The sequence below is a fragment of the Aquarana catesbeiana genome, linkage group LG11 (genome assembly GCF_042186555.1).
Source record: "Aquarana catesbeiana isolate 2022-GZ linkage group LG11, ASM4218655v1, whole genome shotgun sequence".
Classification (NCBI taxonomy): domain Eukaryota; kingdom Metazoa; phylum Chordata; class Amphibia; order Anura; family Ranidae; genus Aquarana; species Aquarana catesbeiana.
In genome coordinates, this window is record NC_133334.1 from 43,100,372 (window position 1) to 43,123,555 (window position 23,184).

Genomic DNA, 23,184 nt, shown 5'->3' on the forward strand with positions numbered 1-23,184 from the left:
TCTTATTTTTTAATTCAAAAAAGTGTATTTTTTCCAAAAAAAAGGGCGCTTGTAAGACCGCTGCGCAAATACGGTGTGACAGAAAGTGTTGCAACGACCGCCATTTTATTCTCTAGGGTGTTAGAAAAAAAAAATGTATAATGTATAAAAAACTGTTTTTATCTTGTAAACAATAAATCTCAGAAAGAGGCTCGGTCCTTAAAGCGGAGGTTCACACAAAAATTGAACCTCCGCTTTTCGGAACCCTCTCCCCCTCCGGTGTCACATTTGGCACCTTTCAGGGGGGAGGGGGGTGCAGATACCTGTCTAAGACAGGTATTTGCACCCACTTCCGGCATAGACTCCCTCGGGAGTCTGTGCCTCTTCCCGTCCCCACTGCGCTCTCTGCTGGGACACACACGGGTCCCAGAGACAGCGGGGACCAGTTAGGAAGCGCAGCGCGACTCGCGCATGCGCAGTAGGGAACCGAAAAGTGAAGCCGCAGCGCTTAACTTCCTGATTCCCTTACAGAGAATGGTGGCGGCAGCACTCGAGGACCGAGGGACGATTCGGTCTCGGGTGCCGACATTGCTGGACCCTGTGACAGGTGAGTGTCCTTATTTTAAAAGTCAGCAGCTGCAGTATTTGTAGCTGCTGACTTTTAATTTTTTTTTTTTTCGCGGAACTCCCTCTTTAAGTGGTTAAAATGACACATTTGTACAGTAGGTATCCTGGCACTCGGGGTCCTGAGAAATGGAACACTTGATACATGGGTTTCAAAATACTGACACACTAGCACTTGGGGTACAGAATAGTGACACACTGACACTTTTATGCAGTGTGTGTATATACAGTAAATACCTAATCATCAGGACATTGAATATAAAGCAGGTCATCCTTAGGCCTTATGCACAGGGGCAGAAAAAAACACTGCTTTTACAGGTGTATTTCTTTAATTTATGCCTTTGAATGCAGCTCTGTTTCAGCTGTGGTGTCCTTGCACATTGTGGCATTTAAGTTCATATTTTGGAAAAGCATTCAAAAAAGAAAAATTCACCAAACCTGTGTTCAGAGGGGAACTTATTGTCATACATTATGCACATATGTGCATAAATACTCGTAAATTAATTCCAGTGGCCAGAATGGCCATAAGACTGTGAACATGATGCAGAAACGCATTCAATTACGTGCCAAAATGAGTATTCTATTCCAGCTCCTACCAGAAAGATCCAGTGTAGATAAGAGTATTTTAATACGTCCGTGTGTACGAAGCCTTATAGAGCTGGAAAAAAAAAAACATTCAAAAAGACATGCTTAGGGACCTTAGATTGTAAGCTCCTTTAGGGCAGGAACAAATGTACGATATACTGTATATGTAAAGCACTGCCTAATATGATGGTGCTAAATAAGCACCTGTAATAAATTAATACAAAAAAAAAGATATTGTCGTTATATTGAACCTTCTGCATTGTCTTTTTTTTTCCTTTAAATAAAACACATGTTATGTTTACCTGGTCTGTGCAGTGGTTTTGTACAGAGCAGCCCTTATCCTCCTCTTCTCATGTCCCCTGGGGCGCTCCAGGCCTCTCCGTCCTGCAGAGTGCCCCCAAAACAAGTAGCTTGCTGTGGGGGCACCCGAGCAGGAGTGCTCTGCGCGTCCATTCACACACAGGGCCGCGTCTCGGCCCCACCCCCTCTCTCTGCTCACTGGTTTTGATTGACAGCAGTGGGAACCAATGGCTCCCAACGTGGCCTTAGCCAATGAGGAGGGAGTCAAGGCTGTCATGCACATTGCTGGATCACGATGGGGCTCAGGTAAGTATTGGGGGCAACTGTTGCACAGAGAAGGTTTTTTACCTTCATGCATAGAATGCATGAAGTTAAAAACCTTGAGCCTTTACAACCACTTTAGGACTAGTTAGTGTTGGACTGGAATTCTACTTTAAGTGTAGTTAAAGTGTATCTAATATGCCAACTGTTCTTTTTTTCTTTAATTTTGTAGCAGGAAATGTTTAAAACCCCTGTAAGGTTTTTTTTTTTTTTTCATCTGCGTGCCTTTGCAGAAATGTCCCTTTTCTATCCTTTCCTGTAGACACAAGAGGAAACAAAAAGGAAATCTCTCCAAAAGGGAGGAGATTCCCTCTTTGCAGTTGTTACCCAAACAAGTGTCCCCATCGGAAGATTTCCCCTCTAATACTGTTTTAGTCACAACTCTCTAGATTTTCCTTACATTTAGTTCTGGTGACAAAGGTCACCTAGATAAACAGAGAGATTGAGTCTACCTAGCAAGAACACGGACCTCAGTAAAATACTTACAAGAGTCCTAAATGCCGCATACACACGATCGGAAATTCCGCCAGCAAAACTCAGATGAGAGCTTTTTGTCGGAAAATGCGACCGTGTGTATGCTCCATCGGACTTTTGCTGGCAGAATTTCAGCCAGCAAAAGATTGAGAGCAGGTTCTCTATTTTTTGGTCGGGAAAAGTTCCTATCCAAAAATACAATCATCTGTACAAATTCTGACACGCAAAATTCCTACGCATGCTCGGAAACAATGTGACGCATGCCCGGAAGCATTGAACTTCATTTTTTCGGCTTGTCGTAGTGTTGTACATCACTGCGTTCTTGGCAGTCGAAAGTTCAGAGAACTTTTGTGTGACCGTGTGTATGCAAGGCAAGCTTGAACAGAATTCCGTCGGAAAAACCATCCACGTTTTTTCCGACGGAAAATCCGCTCGTGTGTACGGGGCATAAGCCTTTTTCTCCTTTCCTAAACAAAAGAAAAGGTTTTGGATTTGCATACGTTATTAGAACATTTACAGGGCAGCCTGTAGAGGATGCTTTATCCTTCTCAACAAAACTGGAGTTTCATTTGATTTCTGGTACTGGCCAGCAATTCTTACTATCTGATCTTCTCTGGGCTTTTAAAAAACTTGTAAAATAAATTAGCAATATAACAATATATCCTATAAGTATGTTAATAATTTGCAGTTACACTATCGAAAATATTATTTATTAAAATATTGCAAAAAAGCTATATGTATACGTTTACGTTTTTAGGAACAGGTGCATCCGAGCTGCTACCTCCTGTGTAATGTCTGGTGAGCCTCAAGAACACAGCACTCAGCCTGGGAAGTCTCTGCAAACCTCCATGTAATCCATGCAAAAAAGGGAGAAAGGCTAGTGTCATAGAAGTTGGCTAAAACATTGTTTTATTATTGCATGTGCACAGCAGTTAAAAAATTCAATGTGTTTCGGCCATCAGGTTCTAATCATGAGGCCGAAACGCATTGGTTTTTTCTTGACTGTTCACATGCAATATTAAAACAATGTTTTAGCCGACTTCCATGGCACCGGCCTTTCTCCCGTTTTTGCATGGTTTAAGTTTTTAGTATTACAATCTTCTGCAATTAACTTTACATGCTACTTTCACAGATTTACTTGCTTGGTGTTCCATATTTTGACTACTGTGTTTTTTGTATATGGAATTGTAGGTTTTTATTGTTATCTTTACCCCCCCATTCTTGGGTTGTCACCAGAAAGGAAATGGAGGGGAGATGTTCCGATTGGGACAATAGTTATGGTGACAACCAGGGATTCTCTTCCTCACATTTTGGACGGATTTCCTCTCTCTTTATTTTTTACCTATAGGACAGGTAGTGAAATCTCCCCAATGGGACACAGATGACAACAACAAAAAATGGACATGGGTTATTGCCCTCCCTTACTCAATTAAAACTGAAAATAAAAGTTTTGCCCTTTGTTCTAATTTAACAGGAAGCTCAGCCACCATACAAATTGAGCAAATATGATGTCACCTATGTACAGATATTTGGCAAACTGTATACCGAAAATATGTTTTTAAAACACTTACACACGCATGTATATAACTGAAACCAACTGAAAATAATCTAGTCTTTCTTTAAATAGAGCTTTGCACCACTTCTTTAACACCTGTATATTTTATCACTCCATTGGAAAAGGCAAGCATCACACTCAGTATCAACCCCTTCAGATCCGCGCTATATTCGGCTATAGCGCGGATCTGCTTTGCTGAATTGCTTTGCTCAATAGATGTCCTCCCCTTTGCAAGCTGGCAGCGCACGCTGTGATCACGCGAGTCAATGAGACACAGGTGATCAGAGTAAGGGGTTGATCCCGACCCCTTACCACGTGGTCAGCTGTCAGCCAATGACAGCTGATCACGTGATGTAAACAGAAGATCGGTAATCTTTTTTGTTTTTCTCCTCACACTGGCAGTGTGAAGAGAAAAAAAATTCCGATCACCGTCTTCTGTTGAAGGGACATCGGTCCCGAAGAGGAAGGGGCGAAGCCGCCTCATATGTTCCCACCAGTACCGTCTGCCAGTGCCATGAATCAGTGCCCCCCAATCAGTGCCCACCAGTACATAAGTGAAAGCAATCAGTTGCACCTATCAATGCCCACGAGTGCCACTTATCAATGCCCACCAGTGGTGCCAATCAGTACCTCATCAGTGCCACCTAGCAGTGCTGCCTCAGTGTCACCTATCAGTGCCCATCAATGCCACCCATCAGTGCCAACCATCAGTGCCCAACAGTGCCACCTATCAGTGCCCATCAGTGTCACCTTATCAGTGCCCATCAGTGCAGCCTATCGGTGCCCATCAGTGCAGCCTATCGTTGCCCATCAGTGTAGCCTCATCAGCGTACATCAATGAAGGAGAAAAATTACCTGTTTGCAAAATTTATTAACAAAATATAAAACGGTTTTGTATTTTTTTTTTTTTTATCGGTCTTTTTAAATTTGTTTAACAAAAAGTAAAAAACCCAGAGGTGATCAAATACCACCAAAAGAAAGCTCTATTTGTGGGAAAAAAAAGATAAAAATATAGTTTGGGTACAGTGTTGTATGACCGCGCAATTGTCATTAAAAGAGTGACAGCGCTGAAAGCTACAGATTGGTCTGGGCAGGAGGGGGGATTTAGGTGCCCAGTAAGCAATTGGTTAAACCATAAGGTAAATAAAACCTTTCCTATTTTGCAGAGTTACCAGTGGCACTAGAATCTTTCCAATCCAGCACATTGGGGTGTGTCTCATGCCACATCTCCCAGCAGTCTGCCGTTGCTCCTTCGCCACCCAGCATGTCTCTGCAGCTCCGAGTACAGCTGCGGGGACAGGCTTTTGATGTCTTGGTCTGGGTGGGTTAACAGCAGCAGCTGGGTGACACAGTCCTCCAACACACCCAGAAATGTTGGGATAAGAAGATTGTGTCATGTTTCTGACTGCAGAATAGGTAAAATTTCATCCTTGGAGAAGCTAATAGTGAGTACGACCCTTTCTTTTTTTCCAAAATAGTGATAAAATATATATTAGAATTGGAGACATGAGGGTTGATTTACTAAAATTGGAGAGTGCAAAATCTGGTGCAGCTCTACATAGAAACCAATCAGCTTCCATTTTTTTTTTTGTCAAAGATTAATTGAACAAGCTGAAGTTAGAAGCTGATTGGCTACCATACACAGCAGAACCAGATTTAGTAAATCAACCCCAGTGATTCTTTAGAACATACACTTAGCAGTAGTATGACCCTGTAAATACACTGAGCAAAATTATAAATGCAACACTTTTGTCTTTGCCCCTATTTATCATGAGCTGAACGCAAAGATCTATGACTTTTTCTATGTACACAAAAGGCCTATTTCTCTCAAATATTGTTCACAAATCTGTCTATGGGCCAGTTCACACTGCTGCGATGCGGGGACCCTGCAAATCCACTGCGGGTTCCCACGTCGCATGTTTCCCAGCGGCAGTTCACACTGCCCTATTCGAACTGTCAGGTAAAAGTTAATGACGCCCCTAAATCAGTTTGCAGATCGCAGTGCGATCTGCAAACTCGGACAGGAATCGGATCGCATGAGTGTGAGCACCCATACGATCAGATTCTGCTGTGGACAAAAAAAGGGTCCTGTGCGAGTTTGATGCAAATTCAGCCATACGATCTTTATGGCTGAAATTGCATGGCACAGAGATCGCATGTGCAGCATTTTTAGGCATAAAGACATTTTTTTTACTGATAAATGCAGACCATTGTTTTCAATGTTCCTATACACACAGGAATGTAAACTTGTGCTGCATATAGATCAGTAAAAAAAGAAATACACTATATTGCCAAAAGTATTGGGATGCCTGCCTTTGCACGCACATGAACTTTAATGGCATCCCAGTCTTAGCCCATAGGGCTCAATATTGAGTTGGCCCACCCTTTGCAGCTATAACAGCTTCAACTCTTCTGGGAAGGCTGTCCACAAGGTTTAGGAGTGTGTCTATGGGAATGTTTGACCATTCTTTCAGAAGCGCATTTGTGATGTCAGGCACTGATGTTGGGGTAGAGGAACTTGAGTCTGCACAGAGTCCTGACCTCAACCTTATATAACACCTTTGGGATGAATTAGAGCGGAGACTGTGAGCCAGGCCTTCCCGTCCAACATCAGTGCCTGACCTCACAAATGTGCTTCTGGAAGAATGGTCAAACATTCCCATAGACTCCCTACATAGCTGCAAAGGGTGGGCCAACTCAACATTGAACCCTATGGGCTAAGACTAGAAATAAAGGGGGTTTTGGGACTTTAAAGGCCAGTATCAATAAAAAGTATAAAAGGTACAAATACATTTATTGCATGGACAAAAAGTTCATGACATTTATTACATGATTACGTTTTTTATCCTATAAGGTTTTACCTACCCATTTCTTGACATGATGCTACATGCCTTCTTTCATTTGTTTATGATATGTGTTTATTTGTATACAAGGTCGCCATTATAACATGATATGTTGTGTGCATATACATCCAATATCATCAACTTTTTGTCCATGCAATAAATGTATTTATACCTTTTTATACTTTTTGTTGATACTGGCCTCATTTAAAGTCCCCAAACCCCCTTTAGTCCCAAAACCCCCTTTTTTCCCCTTTATAACGAAAAGGGATGGAGTTACATTTGTGCACCTCATCCAAAATCTCAAAACCCCCCACCATATCTACGGACTAAGACTGGGATACCAATAAAGTTCATGTGCGTGTTAAGGCAGGCGTCCTACTACTTTTGGCAATTAGGTAGATATGTGTTGCCGGTCAGTATTTTTACGTGTATACACACAAATACAAGCATACAGGCATACCCCACTTATAAGTACACAATGGGGTTTATTTACTAAAGCTGGAAAGTGCAAAATCAGGCTCCCTTCTGCATAGAAACCAATGAGCATCCAGGTTTTATTACCAAAGCTTAATTGAACAAGCTGGGGTTAGAAGCTCATTGGTTTCTATGCAGAAGTGAGCCTGATTTTGCACTTTCCAGCTTTAGTAAATAAACCCCATTGTGTACTTAAAAGTGGGGTATGCCTGTACACCACAATCCATGAATTGAGCTAGAAGAATTTTTACATGGGTCTACACACAAATAATGGTAATATTCCCATCACACACATTCCTGGACCAGGCTTAGAAATTGCGGTTGCTTCAGCAACATCCAACTGGAAACATCACAGTTCAACATTTATATTTGTCAGCACACCACAGATCCTCAAATTGTCCAAAAAAGCTTTTTTTTTTTTTTTTATTGATGATCACTTACCAGTAAGAGGTGCAACGTTTCTGAGCCACACAAAACCCCTTTGTGTCAAGCATGTCATCACATGCCTGATGAAGGGGTCCGGCGTGGCTCCGAAACACGTTGCACCTCTCTTGCTGTGATCATTCTTCAATTAAAAAAAAGCTTTTTTTTGGATGCTATTGATGATCCTCGGTGTGCTGAAAAATATGAACATTGTACACACAAGTACACATTTTTTTTTTCTGGCAGGAATGGCTGATGTTCATACGTCAGTACAGTGTGCATGTACCCATATAGTGCAAATTTCTGTAGCATATTTTAAAAGGCTATACATATTTAATATACAGTGGTTGACCAGTTCCAACCAGTCGGAAAGCTACTTCTACAAAATAACGGATGCCGTCTAAAGTTTGTATTAATAGCCGTACATTTAAAAAAAAAAAAATGTTCTGAGCTTCTAATTCTACATGCATATAAAAAGAAGTATGGTTAAATAATTGTTGAGAAAATCTTCCTATTCACATTTATTATTAGAACACCTCCATGCCCGGCTTGCCTTCCTTCTCTTACTCCAGCAGTGGCATCCAAATTGTGCCAATGACCCCCCCCCCCCCTTCTCCTCTGCTCTGTGCCTGGCTCTTCATTAATACAATCCTTACAATAGCAGAGGAACAAGCCTCATCTGCTCACATGACTCACTCTGTGAAAGATCGCAAGATGTTTGAGCGTCTCCATTCTGCGCGTAGCCGTTTCCCAGCTGACAGACAGGATATGGGGTGGGCTCTTCACCAGAGTATTGGGTACTGCATGCCCAGCTATGCTCGCTCTTACACACTTCCCGGGAACTTGCTCCTCCATGCAGGCAGCTGAAACTGACAGAGACGGGATAGTTCCCCTCCCTTCCCTTTCTCCCCTGTCCAGGGATCACATATATTGCTGCTAAATCACAAGCAAGATGAAGTCTTTGTTCAGCGCATTCACAAAGAAAGAAGGTAAGCGGTGCCTATCTTGGGGGGGGGGAAGGGGGCTAGCTTGCTGGTTGAATGAGATTTCTTTTCAGATTAAACTTTCAGTTGTCTCTTTGCCTTTAGAAGTCTTCTTGCAGTTTGTGTTTGTTGAATGGAACAGTGTCCTGATTGGTACTGATGAAGAGAGAGGGACATTTGTGGAAGCTTCTGTGAGATTTCATTCAGGTGTCCGTTTTATGAAGTAGTGAACAGCGGTGATCCAGAGGACCGCACACAGAGAATCCTCATTGACTGACACAGAAACGGGCAGTTTATGAAGCTGCGATCTCAGCACTTTACTGGCGATCTGTGTCAGAATTCACACTCCCCGATTCACCAGCTCAGAGGTGGAGAACCGGGGAGTGAAGAGAGAATCTGGGGAGAACTGAGGAGAAAAAGAGGAAGATTATTAACTTCCTAATACCTCGTTCAGACCCCCTAAGACAGTAACAATGCCTCCCTGTCATATTTATGTGTGTGTGTATATATATAGATATATATCTATATATATCTATATAGATATATATATAAAAATAATATAAATATATAAATGTGTGTGTGTGTGTGTGTATATATAACGTGTGTGCATAGCTCCCAACTGTCCCTGATTTCGAGGGACTGTCCCTGATTTAGAACAAAGTCCCACTGTCCCTCATTTTGGTCTGATCTATAAAGTTGTATATAAAATGCACTTTTTATCTTTCAAAAAGTGTTTTGCGGTGCTAAACCTTTCATCCCATTTCTGCATTTGTACATTTTAAAAGCCAATATAAAGGAATAGTAGTGGTAAAAAAAAAAGCCCTTGCGGATTTAACTAAGGGGGCGTGACAGGGGGCGGACCCTATGCCTACATACATTTGCTAGTAGGTGACCCTCATTCCCATCTCAAAATGTTGAAAGGTGTGTGTGTATATGTGTGTATGTATGTATGTATGTATGTATATATATATATATATATATATATATATATATATATATATATATATATATATATATATATATATATATATCTATCTAGAGAGATATATATATATATCTAGAGAGATATATATATATATCTAGATATATATACTATGAAGGGGGACTCCTTTTATTCTATTAGCAGTAACCACGCTGTATCACTGCTTAATGAACCTACATCTCAGTGTTTCTGTGAATTTCTGCTACTCTAATCTCATAAAGTCTCACGAGATTCCAGTATCAGGGGGCGTTCTCCACTGTTTGAAGCGTTTTGTAGATCACTTCACTCCTCCAAAGGAGAAGCGATCTACACCGCTTCATAAACTGGTATCCAGAGGAGAACGATCTCCTGTGAGAATGCCGGAGAATGGAGCAGCGAAATTTTGTCACTGCTTCATAAACGGACACCTCTTTGTGAATGGGAAATGGATTCAATCAAAGAGGAGGGGTAGTCCTTATTATAATCCAAAGACTTTTTTATGAGCTGGAGTCTAGAAATGACCTACATACTTGTGCAGCAATATAGGGTCTGAATGCAGTACCTAATAAGGGGTTGTTAACCCCCCTAGCGGTATTCCCGAGTCTGGCTTGGGGTGGATCTTCAATACCAAAAGCGGTAATCCTGAGCCTCGGGATCGCATTGCAGGATCCATGTAGAGTTTACTTACCTTGTCCCCTGGATCCTGCGATGTCTCCCCGCTGTGATCTGCAAGCCGCCGTTTCTCGCTCGATTCAAAGTGCCGAGCTCTGTTTCCTTGCTAACAAATAATTACACATCCCCTTTGTCCCCAGTGGTTTGTCCAGTGCCCTGCATGCAGTTTTATATTATAAAAACTGTTCTTCCTGCCTGGAAACTGGAAATTGTCCATAGCAACCAAAACCGTCCCTTTACATCAAAAGCGGCTTTAGACCAGCTAGAAAACAGCGATAATAAATTAGAATCACTTGCAGAATTGAGCGATAGTGAATTGTGGGGAAATCCGTCATCAAACAATGAAAAGTAATGACAGTGACAATTCTGCAACTGAGCAAATTTCAGTGTTTTTGATTTGATTACATTATTGAATAATTTTTATTATTATTATATTATTATTTGGTATAATTATTTATAGGTATTTATTATATTATAATTTATGATTTCGTTTTTCAAACTTTATCATACCCGGGATGTCTACTAGACTCTTGTTTGGACAGATTTAAGTGAGTTATTCCTAAGAATTACAGGCCTACAATATAAAACGCCAAATTTCCATGCAAAATAATTGTACCGCTTTCAGCACCTAAAATCTGAAATAATCATACCGCCAGGGAGGTTAAAAAAAAAAAATGTATAGGGCAGAATTCAGGAACCACTCAGACCAGTCTTGGGGAAATATGTTCTTTCACCAGCATAGAGCTTCATGAAAGTTGGCCACCAGCTGGAATTGCATTATCTCTGTTTCTTTAATATTGTCCAAAATATTTTTGCAGTGGAACCTGTGATTATAAAAGTCCCCAAATGATGTCAAGATAGACTGGCTGCTGCTATGCTGAGATCTGTAGTCCCACAGAAACCAAGCAATTGCAGTTTCTCCGCTTCGTAATTTGATGACTCGTCATCTTGTGACTTCCATTTCAAGTACAGTGTGTTATAATAGGATTATTTTCCTGCGAATTGTACCTTTTCCTTGGATAAAACAGGCCACGGAGAGGTGTTCTTTGCTGACAATTTCAACACCTTACAATGCTTCAAAGGAAAGTTATACTAAGGACATATGAAGGCTGCCATTTTTGACCTTCTTTCTAAAGGTGCTCCTTCGTTGGCTGACAGCTTCACTACTAAGTCACTGACGTATACAGTTCCAGAGTTCTAACTTTGCTCTGACTTTCCTTATCTGGGTGCTTGTCGCAGGTCAGTATCACAAAGGGTCGAAGACAGAAGGCAACCAATGATAGCATTGGTCCTAGGAACAGGATAGATGATGAAACTTTGGATGCAGAGATCTTCCAGAGTGCTGGGCCATGTTTACATCTGATCTTCTCAAAACTACTTCTTATTTATAGGTGCTTATTAAAGCAGTATTAAACCTAAAAGAAAAATGTATTATATTGTAGCTTACCAATTCTTAGATGTGATGGCTGCATTAGTTTTCTTTTTTTTTTAGGATTTCTTTCTTCTATTTTCAGCAAGTCTGTTGTTATCAGTATACATGGATGAGAGAAACCACTTAGCAGGGGTGATTAAAACAATCGGCTTTTATGTATTCGTGTAAAACCTTTATCCCAAAAGGAAAAAACTATTTGCTGTAACTGCTTATAAAGTCTGAGCTGGAGTTTGGCTTCTAAGCAGGGAAGCGGGTGACCCGCTGCCATCCTTTGCTAACATTCAGCACGGTGTTGTGCTATATGCTCTTATTCGTCCTGTTTCATGTGAGTAGTCCGTGTTGGATCCCAATGCATTTTTAATTGGTTGCACAGTGAGCACTTAGATCTCCCCTCTTTTTTATATATGGTTTGATGCCCCCATTGATTGACCGATCTGGAGGAGAAGTTCAAACAGACTTATTTCTGCTGCCTACCTGTTGTGTGTGCATGACTACCTGTTAGCTCCGGGGTCCATGCTCTGAGGTGAGCGTAGAACCTAGATTGGAGGTGGAGGGTCTGTCATCATTCATTTTGATATTGTTGCGGCACAGTGGTGTAGTGGGTGGCACGGTGGTGTAGTGGGTAGCACTCTCGCCTAGCAGTAAAAAGGGTCGCTGGTTTGAATCCCAACCAGGACACTACCTGCCTGGAGTTTGCATGTTCTCCCTGTGCCTGCGTGGGTTTCCTCCGGGTACTCCGGTTTCCTCCCACACTCCAAAGACATGCTGGTGGCTTCTGTCCAAAATTGGCCCTAGTATATGAATGGGGACCTTGGATTAAGGGTAGGGACTGATGTGAGTGTGCGATGTACAGGGTTAGGAGCAATTGTAGACACGCACCCACACTCACTCAGGTTGAACTGGATGGACTAGTGTAACTATGTAACTATCTTCACCGGTGGAGTCATCTTATCTTCTGGGACTTGCACACCTTCCAACTTTTTGAAATGGGAATAAGGGACACCTATCAGCAAAAGTATGCAGGCATAGGACACGCCCCTTGTCACGCCCCCTTAAAGGAGAATTGTACAAAAAACTGGTTAAATCCACAAGTCCTTTTTTTTACCACTACTATTCCTTTATATTGGCTTTTGGAATGTACAAATGCAGCAATTTAGAAATGGGATTAAAGGTTTAGTGCTGGAAAACACTTTTTGATAGATAAAAAGTGCATTTTATATACAACTATATAGATCAGATCAAAATTAGTGACAAATGAAGGGGAATGAGGGACAGAGGGACATCGCTCCAAATCAGGGACAGTCCCTCGAAATCAGGGACAGTTTGGAGATATGGACTTGTAGTTCACCAGTTTATTGGACTGTATTTTATTGCGCTGCACTTTTTAGATTTTTTACTATAACAGGAAGTGCCTGAGCAAGGACCTTCATGGCAGGCTCACTGGGTGTGCTGCAGATTAAAAAAATACTGAAAATGGCCTTTTAAATTACGTTAATATGTTAAAGCTTATATTGGGTTTTAGTGATTGCATAGTTAGTTGCATAGGGCACTTTCATACTGCCAGCGCCTATTTTTAGCGGCGCTATTTGGCCGCTAGCGGGGCTGTTTTAACCCCTGCTAGTGGCCGAAAAAGGGTTAAAACCGCCGGCAAAACGCCGTTGCAGCAGCGCTTTGCCGGTGGCTCGGCACATGGCCCATTGATTTCAATGGGCAGGAGCGCTTTAGGAGCGGTGTATTCACCGCTCCTACAGCGCTGCAAAGAAGCTGCTTGCAGGACTTTTTGTGACGCCCTGCCAGCGCAGCGCCCCAGTGTGAAAGCACTCGGGCTTTCACACTGGGATTGCAGCTGAGGCTTTTTTCAGGCACTTTACAGGCACTACTTTTAGCGCTAAAGTGCCTGAAAAACGCTTCCAATGTGAAAGGGGTCTTAGTTTAAGATAGGGTAGTGACAGGTAACTGTAGCTTTAGTATTTGTTGCTTTTCTCCTATTCTTTACAGGTGTACAGCTATAGCATCATAAAATCAGGACAGAAAATCAGCAAAACCAATACTAGCTGTGCTTGCTGGCTGATTTTAGGGTGTGTCCAATATGTGCAGGTGGAATGGCTCATCAAAATGATGTTGAGAATGATGAGATGATTGATACTCATGTCATCACTTGTTCTGATTAGGAACTAAATAAACAAATCAGATTGGATAATGATTTGCCTCATTTTGTTATGAGGTAGTTTTTTCCGGGCATGTGTGTAATATGGAAAATCTCAAATTAATCACTTAAAAGCAAAAGTGGGCCTTGATTAATTATTCGTCATCAATCTCCCGCAGTGTCTAATTATGGCACATATCACATTGCATCTCTGATGCTCCTGAAACACAGGCAGTATAAACACTGTGAGAGGTGTAATGACACCCAACTGACACTAAGTCTAGGTTCACATCTATGCGGCTGCGCTTGATGCGTTTTTCAGGCACGTTTTGCAGTGCATTTTGTGTTTTTAAACTAGCGTTTTTGCATGCAGTTTTCATGCATGTTGTGTTTTTTTCTTCTTTAAACGCACCGTAAACGCACTGTATATATCTGGTTGTAAGGAGGGGGCCGGGAAGCCGACCGCTGCATCATTAACAACCGATGAGTCATCAGCTGTCAGCGGGATTCCCCACTGACAGCTGAATGTAAAAAAAAAAAAACAGGTTGGGGTTCCCCCCCAGGTCCATACCAGGCCCTTCGGAGGGGGCCCCCCATGTCAAAATTTTTGAAAAAAAATGTTTTTTGTTTTTTTTACATTTCACTGCTTTTTGAGATGATACCCATTCACATAGGGGGGTGGGCTCTGGGGGGTCTTCCAGATTCCAATAAGCCCCCCCCAAGCACCCATCCCCCCATGTTGAGGGCATGTGGACTGGTATGGTTTGGGGGCCCGTTCATCCCCTCCCTTTCCTGACCTGCCGGGCTGCATCCTCAGATAAGGTTTTGGTATGGATTTTGGGGGAAACCCCATGGCATTTTTTTTATTTTGGCGTCGGGGGGCGGGGGGGTGGGGGGTCAGCTCCGAATCCATACTAGACTCAAAGGACCTGGGGGGGTGCCTTTTTTTTCACAATTTAATTTTTTTTTCTTGCCGACAATTTTTTCCTTTTTTCTACATTCAGCTGTCAGCAGGGAATCCCGCTGACAGCTGATGACTCATCGGTTGTTAAGGACGCTGCGGCCGGCTTCCCGACCCCTATTTAGCAACCAGCTTTATATAGTGTTAAAATAAAAAACACATCAAAAATTGCATCACAAATACGACACTTGCATTTCTGGTGTGGTTCCATTGAAGTATATTACCCGCAAATCGCGGGGAAAAAGTCCCCAACCCTTTCCAAAGACGCTCCGGCCACAAAACGCATGGTTGTGAACTTGTACCATAGGAAACCATGTTAAATGGACTGTATTGCATTTCTGCAAACTGCAAAACGCACTAAAAAACACGTGGGTGTGAACCTAGGGTAACAGGCCAAGTCGACTATCCTATGGTATGCTTTCTCAGCCAGCTGTCGCTTTACCCACTGCTTTGTGCTGGGAGACCTCTCTGTGTACCCACTACTCTTTTAGAAATGAATTAGCCTCCTAACCTTCTTCTCTAATTACTATACTTGCTCCCTCTGATATTGCCTCCAAGGCTTTAATAAATGGCATCTACGAAGGTCACCACTTTGTGAATTCCTCACAGTGTTAGTATAGCATGTAATCCTTGTTCCTATTTAATGACTTTAATAAATAGTAACCTTTGATGTTATGGCAAGGTGAACTAAACATTGTTCATCTTTATAAAACGTGTCACCTTCAGTTTAACCTAGATTTACTATGCAGTATACAGTATGTAGTGATGGTGACAGCCAGAAGATAAATGTGGCCTTATAATGAGCTACACTCCGGCCTAGTGATGTGGGGGTCCTGGATTTATTTCCCATCAAGCAATAAACATATTCCCATCACACAGCCTACCAGAGTCAACCATACTGTGGGTTATGTAAAGACTGGCATGGTGCGTGGCATCAATAGAATATTTTGTAAGTGTAGTATAATGCATGCCTTGATGAGAGAGACATGCATGGCTCCAAAACTTTGCAGTATGGTGTTCTTTATGATGCAATAAAAGTGAATCTTTTGTAAACATTATGGTGTGCTGAAACCAAATTCTAATAATCGTTTCCCAACAAGAAACGCTGCTAGTCTGTTATATACATGAATAAAATAAAACTTGCTTGCTGAAAAAATGTATAAATGTGTCCTCAATGAACTAAAAATAAACGATTGAACCAACGCCTGATTTCCCCTGTGTGGTCAGAGGGTTGGTTACACCTCCTGTGAGTAGCGTATTTGGTGTTGTTTTGTACCTTGTTAAAGGGCAACTCCACTCATTAAATTGTCTAGCCTAGTTTAAGCACACTGCTATGGTTATTAGACCAAGGGCTTTGGTGCACTACATGGGATATATTCAGGGCCGCCATTAGGGGGGTACAGCCGTTACAACTGTAAGGGGCCCGCCCAGGCCAGAAGAAGGCAGGACGGGTGAAGGGGATCAGTTCTGTGCAGTATAGAAACGATCTCACAGTCTCTGCAGTTCTCGTGTCATTGATTTTAGACATCAAGCTCTTTACTGCCACCTCTGGCTACTATGTGCATGTGCACCCCTCGTGTGACAGTGATCTGCCTCTACTGAGCTTCTCAGCAACATGTCAGCTTTGTAAAAACGAGCTGGGACCAGGTAGGAAGTTACAAGTAGGGGCTGTGAAGGAAAGGGAGGGGGGCTGTTTGTGTACAGGGAGGGTGTGGGGGGGTTGACATATATACAGGTGTGTGGGGGGGGCTGACATATATACAGGTGTGTGGAGGGGTGACTGACATATATACAGGTGTGTGTGTGTGGGGGGGCGCTGATATATGTGTGTATGTGTGGAGGGGTGGCTGACATATATACAGGGGTGTGTGTGGGGGGGGCGCTGACATATATACAGGTGTGTGGAGGGGTGGCTGCCATATATACAGGTGTGTGTGTGTGGGGGGGGCGCTGACATATATACAGGTGTGTGGAGGGGTGGCTGCCATATATACAGGTGTGTGTGTGTGGGGGGGGGCGCTGACATATATACAGGTGTGTGGAGGGGTGGCTGCCATATATACAGGTGTGTGTGGGGGTTGCTGATATATATACAGGTGTGTGTGTGGGGAGGGGCTGAAATATATACAGGTGTGTGTGAGGGGGGCTGCCATATATACAGGTGTGTGTATGTATGGGGGGGGCTGACATATATACAGGTGTGTGTGTGTGGGGGGGGGCGCTGACATATATACAGGTGTGTGGAGGGGTGGCTGCCATATATACAGGTGTGTGTGGGGGTTGCTGATATATATACAGGTGTGTGTGTGGGGAGGGGCTGAAATATATACAGGTGTGTGTGAGGGGGGCTGCCATATATACAGGTGTGTGTATGTATGGGGGTGGCTGCCATATATACAGGTGTGTGTGTGTGGGGGGGGGCGCTGACATATATACAGGTGTGTGGAGGGGTGGCTGCCATATATACAGGTGTGTGTGGGGGTTGCTGATATATATACAGGTGTGTGTGTGGGGAGGGGCTGAAATATATACAGGTGTGTGTGAGGGGGGCTGCCATATATACAGGTGTGTGTATGTATGGGGGGGGCTGACATATATACAGGTGTGTGTTAGGGGGACTGCCATATATACAGGTGTGTGTGTGTGTATGGGAGGGGGGGGGGCTGCAGTCAGCATTCCTGCAGTCAGCCTGCCAATTGCACGCTCCCTCAAAACTTGCGACATCTGTGGCATTGTGCTGTGTGATAAAACTGCACATTTTAGAGTGGCCTTTTATTGTGGCCAGCCTAAGGCACACTTGTGCAATAATCATGCTGTCTAAACAGCATCTTGAAATGCCACACCTGTGAGGTGGATGGATTATCTCGGCAAAGGAGAAGTGCTCACTAACACAGATTTGTGAATACTATTTGAGAGAAATAGGCCTTTTGTGTACATAGAAAAAGTCGTAGGACTTTGCAATCAGCTCATGATAAATAGGGGCAAACACAAAAGTGTTGTGTTTATAATTTTGCTCAGTGAAGTACAAAAAAGTTCTAGTTTGTTATATTGTTTACTACTTTGGTATATAGTGTGTGTGTGTGTATCATTTTTTTTTTCTTTGCCATTGTATAGCCTATACACGCTATTAGATTTTCTGCAGATAAAACCATATAATATGAGGTCAAACCTCAATGCCGCGTACACACGATTGGTTTTCTCATTGGAAAAAGATATGACGGCTTTTCCGACGGGATTCTGCTCAAGTTTGCCTTGCATACACACGGTCATGCAAACGTTCGCTGAAATTACGACAGTGAAGAACGCGTTGATGTACAACACTACGACGAGCTGTGAAAATGACGTTCAGTGCTTCCGAGCATGCGTCGAATTGTTTCAGAGCATGCATAGGGATTTTGTGCGTTGGAATTGCCACAGACGATCGCATTTTCGCATAGGAACTTTTCCCAACCGAAAAATTGAAAGCATGCCCTTAATCTTTTGCTGACTGGAATTCCGCCAGCAAAAGACCGATGGAGCATACACACAGTCGCATTTTCCAATGAAAAACTCTCATCGGTCTTTTGCGGGCCGAAATTCCGACCATGTGTACGCAGCATAAGAGTTTCAATTTGTATGCAATCATGCAGACCCTTGCACTACATGGTTTTGGTAAATCTGAAGACAAAAATCTGCAGAAAATCTAATAGCGTGTATGGGGTCTAAAGCCTCGTACACACAGCACGATTGTTGGCAGGGGATTGTCTGTTGAAAGACTGTTGTCCTAAAATCTTACCGTTAGTACAATGGTTTGACGTCAGATTTTCGGATGGTCAGTACACAAATCCGTCACACAAGTCGAAAGTACAAACACGCATGCTTGGAATCAATGCTCACCAAACACGAAATTAGCAGAAGGGGCCCAAAGGGTGGCACTCAAGAGCTGAATTTCCTCGTAGTACATCACTATGTTCGTGTTTGTGGCACAACAATTGTGTAACGTTAGTATGCAAGACAAAATCCTGGCACATGCCCTTAAGACAAAAATCTGACACTCGGTTGGCCAACAATCGCACTGTATGTACAAGGCTTTAGAGTACCTGCTTTAACTGCTGTAACTTTAAAGAAAATATAGAAAATGTCAGTGATTATTTCACGGTGCCAACATCCTATTGTATGAACAGAGAAAAAGGAGTTCCCCTTGGGGTTTGGACTTTAACGGCACTCAGACAAATGTAACAACTTAATGTAGTAGAAAAAGTTTGCATATATTTTATTAGAAATACATAGTTAAAACATATATATTATAAAGTATACGTTACAGCCACTACTGGTGATACAATTGTTACAAATAGATGGTATGTAGGAATTATCCTTCAACCGACGCGTTTCGGAGTCTACTAGAGCTACTCCTTCCTCAGGGGTAGATAGAATATGATAACTCTACAAAGATAAGCACAAACAGTCAATGCCTATACATATTATTGACAATCAATTACTATTCAAGTATCTCTTGCATTTTAAACTTACAATTGCAACAGTCAGATGCTTATAGCACACTCCGTTGGATTAAAAACAAAAAACAATATATTTCCTTTAAAGGAAGTATATTATACCATTGCCGTCATTTTAAAGAAAACCTGTCAAGAAAGACGTATGTTTTCCCACAATTACTGACTGTTCCAAAGAGGCTAGTTGCCTGGGTTTTAAGCTGACTCTCTGGCTTTAGTACTTTCTGAATCATTGACCAAAAACAAGTACTGAGGGGGTTATTTACTAAAACTGGTGATTGAAGTGTCAGAGAAAAGTCTGCATAATTGTTGTGGATTAGTGACTCAAAGAATTAAAGCATTTTTCATAGTGATGACTATATACTCAACTTCCAGATTTTTCCCATGACATATTTTCTTTAATGAGGTATTGTAGTAAAGTTTGACCATGAAATGTTTCAATTTTGGTGATTGTGCATTAAAGAGGCAAATTCCCCCATCAATCAATTTATTCAGCTATCAAAATAACCTGGTTTTAAAAATGTTTCATGTGTGAGTTCTTTGTTTCCTTTTTGCCTTTTGTTCATATTTATAAAAGCATAGTGTCCAGATGGGTTACTATATACCGTACATATCTTTTTATGGAAGTCCAAACAGGGTAATTAATATTAGTAGATGCGGTTGAAAAAAGACACAAGTCCATCAAGTCCAACCTATGTGTGTGATTATATGTCAGTATTACATTGTATATCCCTGTATGTTGTGGTCATTCAGGTGCTTATCTAATAGTTTTGTTAAACTATCAATGCTTCCCGCTGAGACCACCGCCTGTGGAAGGGAATTCCACATCCTTGCTGCTCTTCCAGTAAAGAACCCTCCACGTAGTTTAAGGTCAAACCTCTTTTCTTCTAATTTTAATGAGTGGCCACGAGTCTTGTTAAACTCCCTTCCACGAAAAAGTTTTATCCCTATTGTGGGGTCACCAGTACAGTATTTATAAATTTAAATCATATCCCCTCTCAAACGTCTCTTCTCCAGAGAGAATAAGTTCAGTGCTCGCAACCTTTCCTCATAACTAAGATCCTCCAGAACCTTTATTAGCTTTGTTGCCCTTCTTTGTACTCGCTCCATTTCCAGTACATCCTTCCTGAGGACTGGTGCCCAGAACTGGACAGCATACTCCAGGTGCGGCCAGACCAGAGTCTTGTAGAGCGGGAGAATTATCGTTTTATCTCTGGTGTTAATCCCCTTTTTTAATGCATGCTAATATTCTGTTTGCTTTGTTAGCAGCAGCTTGGCATTGCATGCTGTTGCTGAGCCTATCATCTACTAGGACCCCCAGGTCCTTTTCCATCCTAGAGACAGCATCAGTTCAGTTTATTAAAGGATCAAACGTGAATTGAATCGATACTGTAAACACTGAAGCGATTAAAATTTTTTTCCATCACATTCTACCTGGGGAATTTCAGTCCCATCATCTTTTTGACTGAAACCACAATTTCGGCGTTGTCTATGTCAACAGAATATGGAATTTTACGTTTGAATGATGTATCAACTTCCCACATATATGGCCAGCTTTAAGATAAGTGGGTTATTACACATGTTATGGGAAGGGTTAGAATGCATGTTACAATAGTGGGCTTTGTGTGTCCTGTGCCACACTTGTGTGTCCAATACTCCAGTACTTGTGTTTAGTATTGGAGCCCTGCATGACCTCAGACAATTTGCATGACACTGTGAGGGTTATTTACGAAAGGCAAATCCACTTCGCACTACAAGTGCAAACTACAAGCGCAACGTGCCCTTGGAAGTGCAGTCGCTGTAAATCTGAGGGGTAGATCTGAAATGAGGGGAAGCTCTGCTGATTTTATTATCCAATCATGTGCAAGCTAAAATGCTGTTTTTTATTTTCCTTGCATGTCCCCCTCAGATCTACAGCGACTGCACTCACTTCAAAGTGCACTTTCATTGCAATTTCAAGTGCACTTTGCACTTGTGGCTTGCACTTGTAGTGCAAAGTGGATTTGCCTTTAGTAAATAACCCCCACTATGTTCTTACTATGCCACTACCCCAAAAATAGGCTTGTAGATTAATTTCATGTCACTTAATCGGCCTTAGTGTGTGCGTGACATAATGACTGTTCTAAGGATGTTAGACGTTAAGTACTTTTGGGGGTTAGGGAGTGATGTGAATGGTACTCTCAGGCATCTGCTGCAAATTAGTTAGACTTAAATGTTGCTGTTATACTTGTGTTTTTCCCCTTCTAATCACTGTACACTTAACACTACCATGTTTATGTAAGTGTCCCCATCTGCTTTACTTTTCACTGAATAAGATCAACGATTTTTATGGAATATCTTTTTATGGAAGTTTTAAAAGTTGCAGAGATGGCGGGTGTAAAGACCTTGGTAGACGGGTGCCAGCAGCTCAGTGCAGCAATAGAATCGCTTTAATACCGCGTAGACACAAGCGGAATGTCCGACAGAAAAAGTCAGACGGAAGCTTTTTATCGTCTATTCTGATCGTGTATAGGCCTCATTGGACTTTTTTTTTTTGAAAATTCTGATGGACCTAGAAATGGAACATGTTCTAAATATTTCTGGGAAACAATCGTCTGTATGCTGTTCCGACGGACCAAAAAACGACCCATGCTCTAAAGCAAGTATGAGACTGAAGCTATTAGCTACTGAACTTCCTTTTCCTAGTCCCGTCGTAAGTGTTGTACGTCACCGCGTTCTGGACGGTCGGACTTTGGTCGGAATTTGGTTTGACCGTGTGTAGGCAAGACCGCTGGAATGGAATTCCATCAGAGTTCCGTCAGAGAAACCTTCAGAGTTTATTCCGACGGCAAAACCGGTCGTGTGTACAGGGCATTAGTGTGACAATCCGTGAATTTGTCTGGGCACCCCAAATATGGGTGCAAGGAATCACATGTAGGTCTGTCAGAGGTATACAATGACATGTTGACAAATTTATGTTGGTTCCATAGTTTAGTGTGTTAGTGTGTGTTTTCTGTTCGCAGCACTGAAATGTGTGGGTGCCTCCGAGACCCATCATGTCATGGAAGTAAAGGGAACAAATGAAAGCAATGTAAAGTGGTGGTATTGGGAAGGAGAGAGGAAAGGGGGTAGAGGAAGAATGCCAAGGATGTCTGGGAAGGGGTAGGCTGTCTAATGCCGCGTACACACGATCAGACTTTACGGCATATTTGGTCTGGCGAACCTGGGTCCGTCGGACAATTCGATCGTGTGTGGGCTCCAGCTGACTTTTTTTTTCTCAGAAGTTTGACGGACTTAGATTTGGAACATGTTTTAAATCTGTCCGACGGACTCAAGTCCGGTCGAAAAGTCCACTCGTCTGTATGCTACTCCGACGGACAAAAAGCGACGCTAGGGCAGCTATTGGCTACTGGCTATGAACTTCCTTATTTTAGTTCGGTGTACGTCATCACATACGAATCCGTCAGACTTTGGTTGATCGTGTGTAGGCAAGTCCGTTCATTTGGAAAGTGCGTCGTAAAGTCCGTCAAAGTCCACCAGACAAAGTCTGCCGTAAAGTCCGACCGTGTGTACGCGGCATCAGTCTTCAATCCCTTAAGCCTAGGTAGTAACACCACTTATTTTACCACCCCATAGGCAACTTTTTATAACACAGCACAGACAGTTTTATTTAAATGTTCACTGCTGAGTATAATAATCAAAACATAATAAATTTAAGTTTGAACTTTCTTCATACAATGTGCAGTTACTGATTCAATTTCAGGACCAAGGACAGCTCTAAAGTGCAGCAATACCGTGTGTGATATTTTATGTTCCTTTGTGGCAGCAGCCAACATGAGAACTTCTCTTTGTTTTTTTTATTATTATTATTATTATTATTATTATACAGGATTTATATAGCGCCAACAGCTTACGTAGCGCTTTACAACTTGGGGGTAGGCAGTACAAATACAATACACTTTAATACAGTAGGGATCAGAGT

At 42.1% G+C, this 23,184-nt stretch overlaps 1 protein-coding gene across 10 annotated transcripts in view; it reads left to right on the forward strand.

Moving 5' to 3' along the window:
• Positions 1 to 23,184, forward strand: part of SHANK2 (SH3 and multiple ankyrin repeat domains 2) — a 951,897-nt gene that overhangs the window by 456,579 nt on the left and 472,134 nt on the right. Inside the window, exon 1 of one of the 10 annotated variants that reach the window (XM_073604236.1) lies at positions 8,364 to 8,567. The exons of the other annotated variants lie outside the window; for them this stretch is intronic. Within the exon in view, the coding sequence (XP_073460337.1) occupies positions 8,531 to 8,567 (37 nt within the window). The 5' untranslated portion in view covers positions 8,364 to 8,530. Of the gene's footprint in view, positions 1 to 8,363; positions 8,568 to 23,184 lie in introns of those variants that run through there. 10 annotated transcript variants of the gene reach the window in all.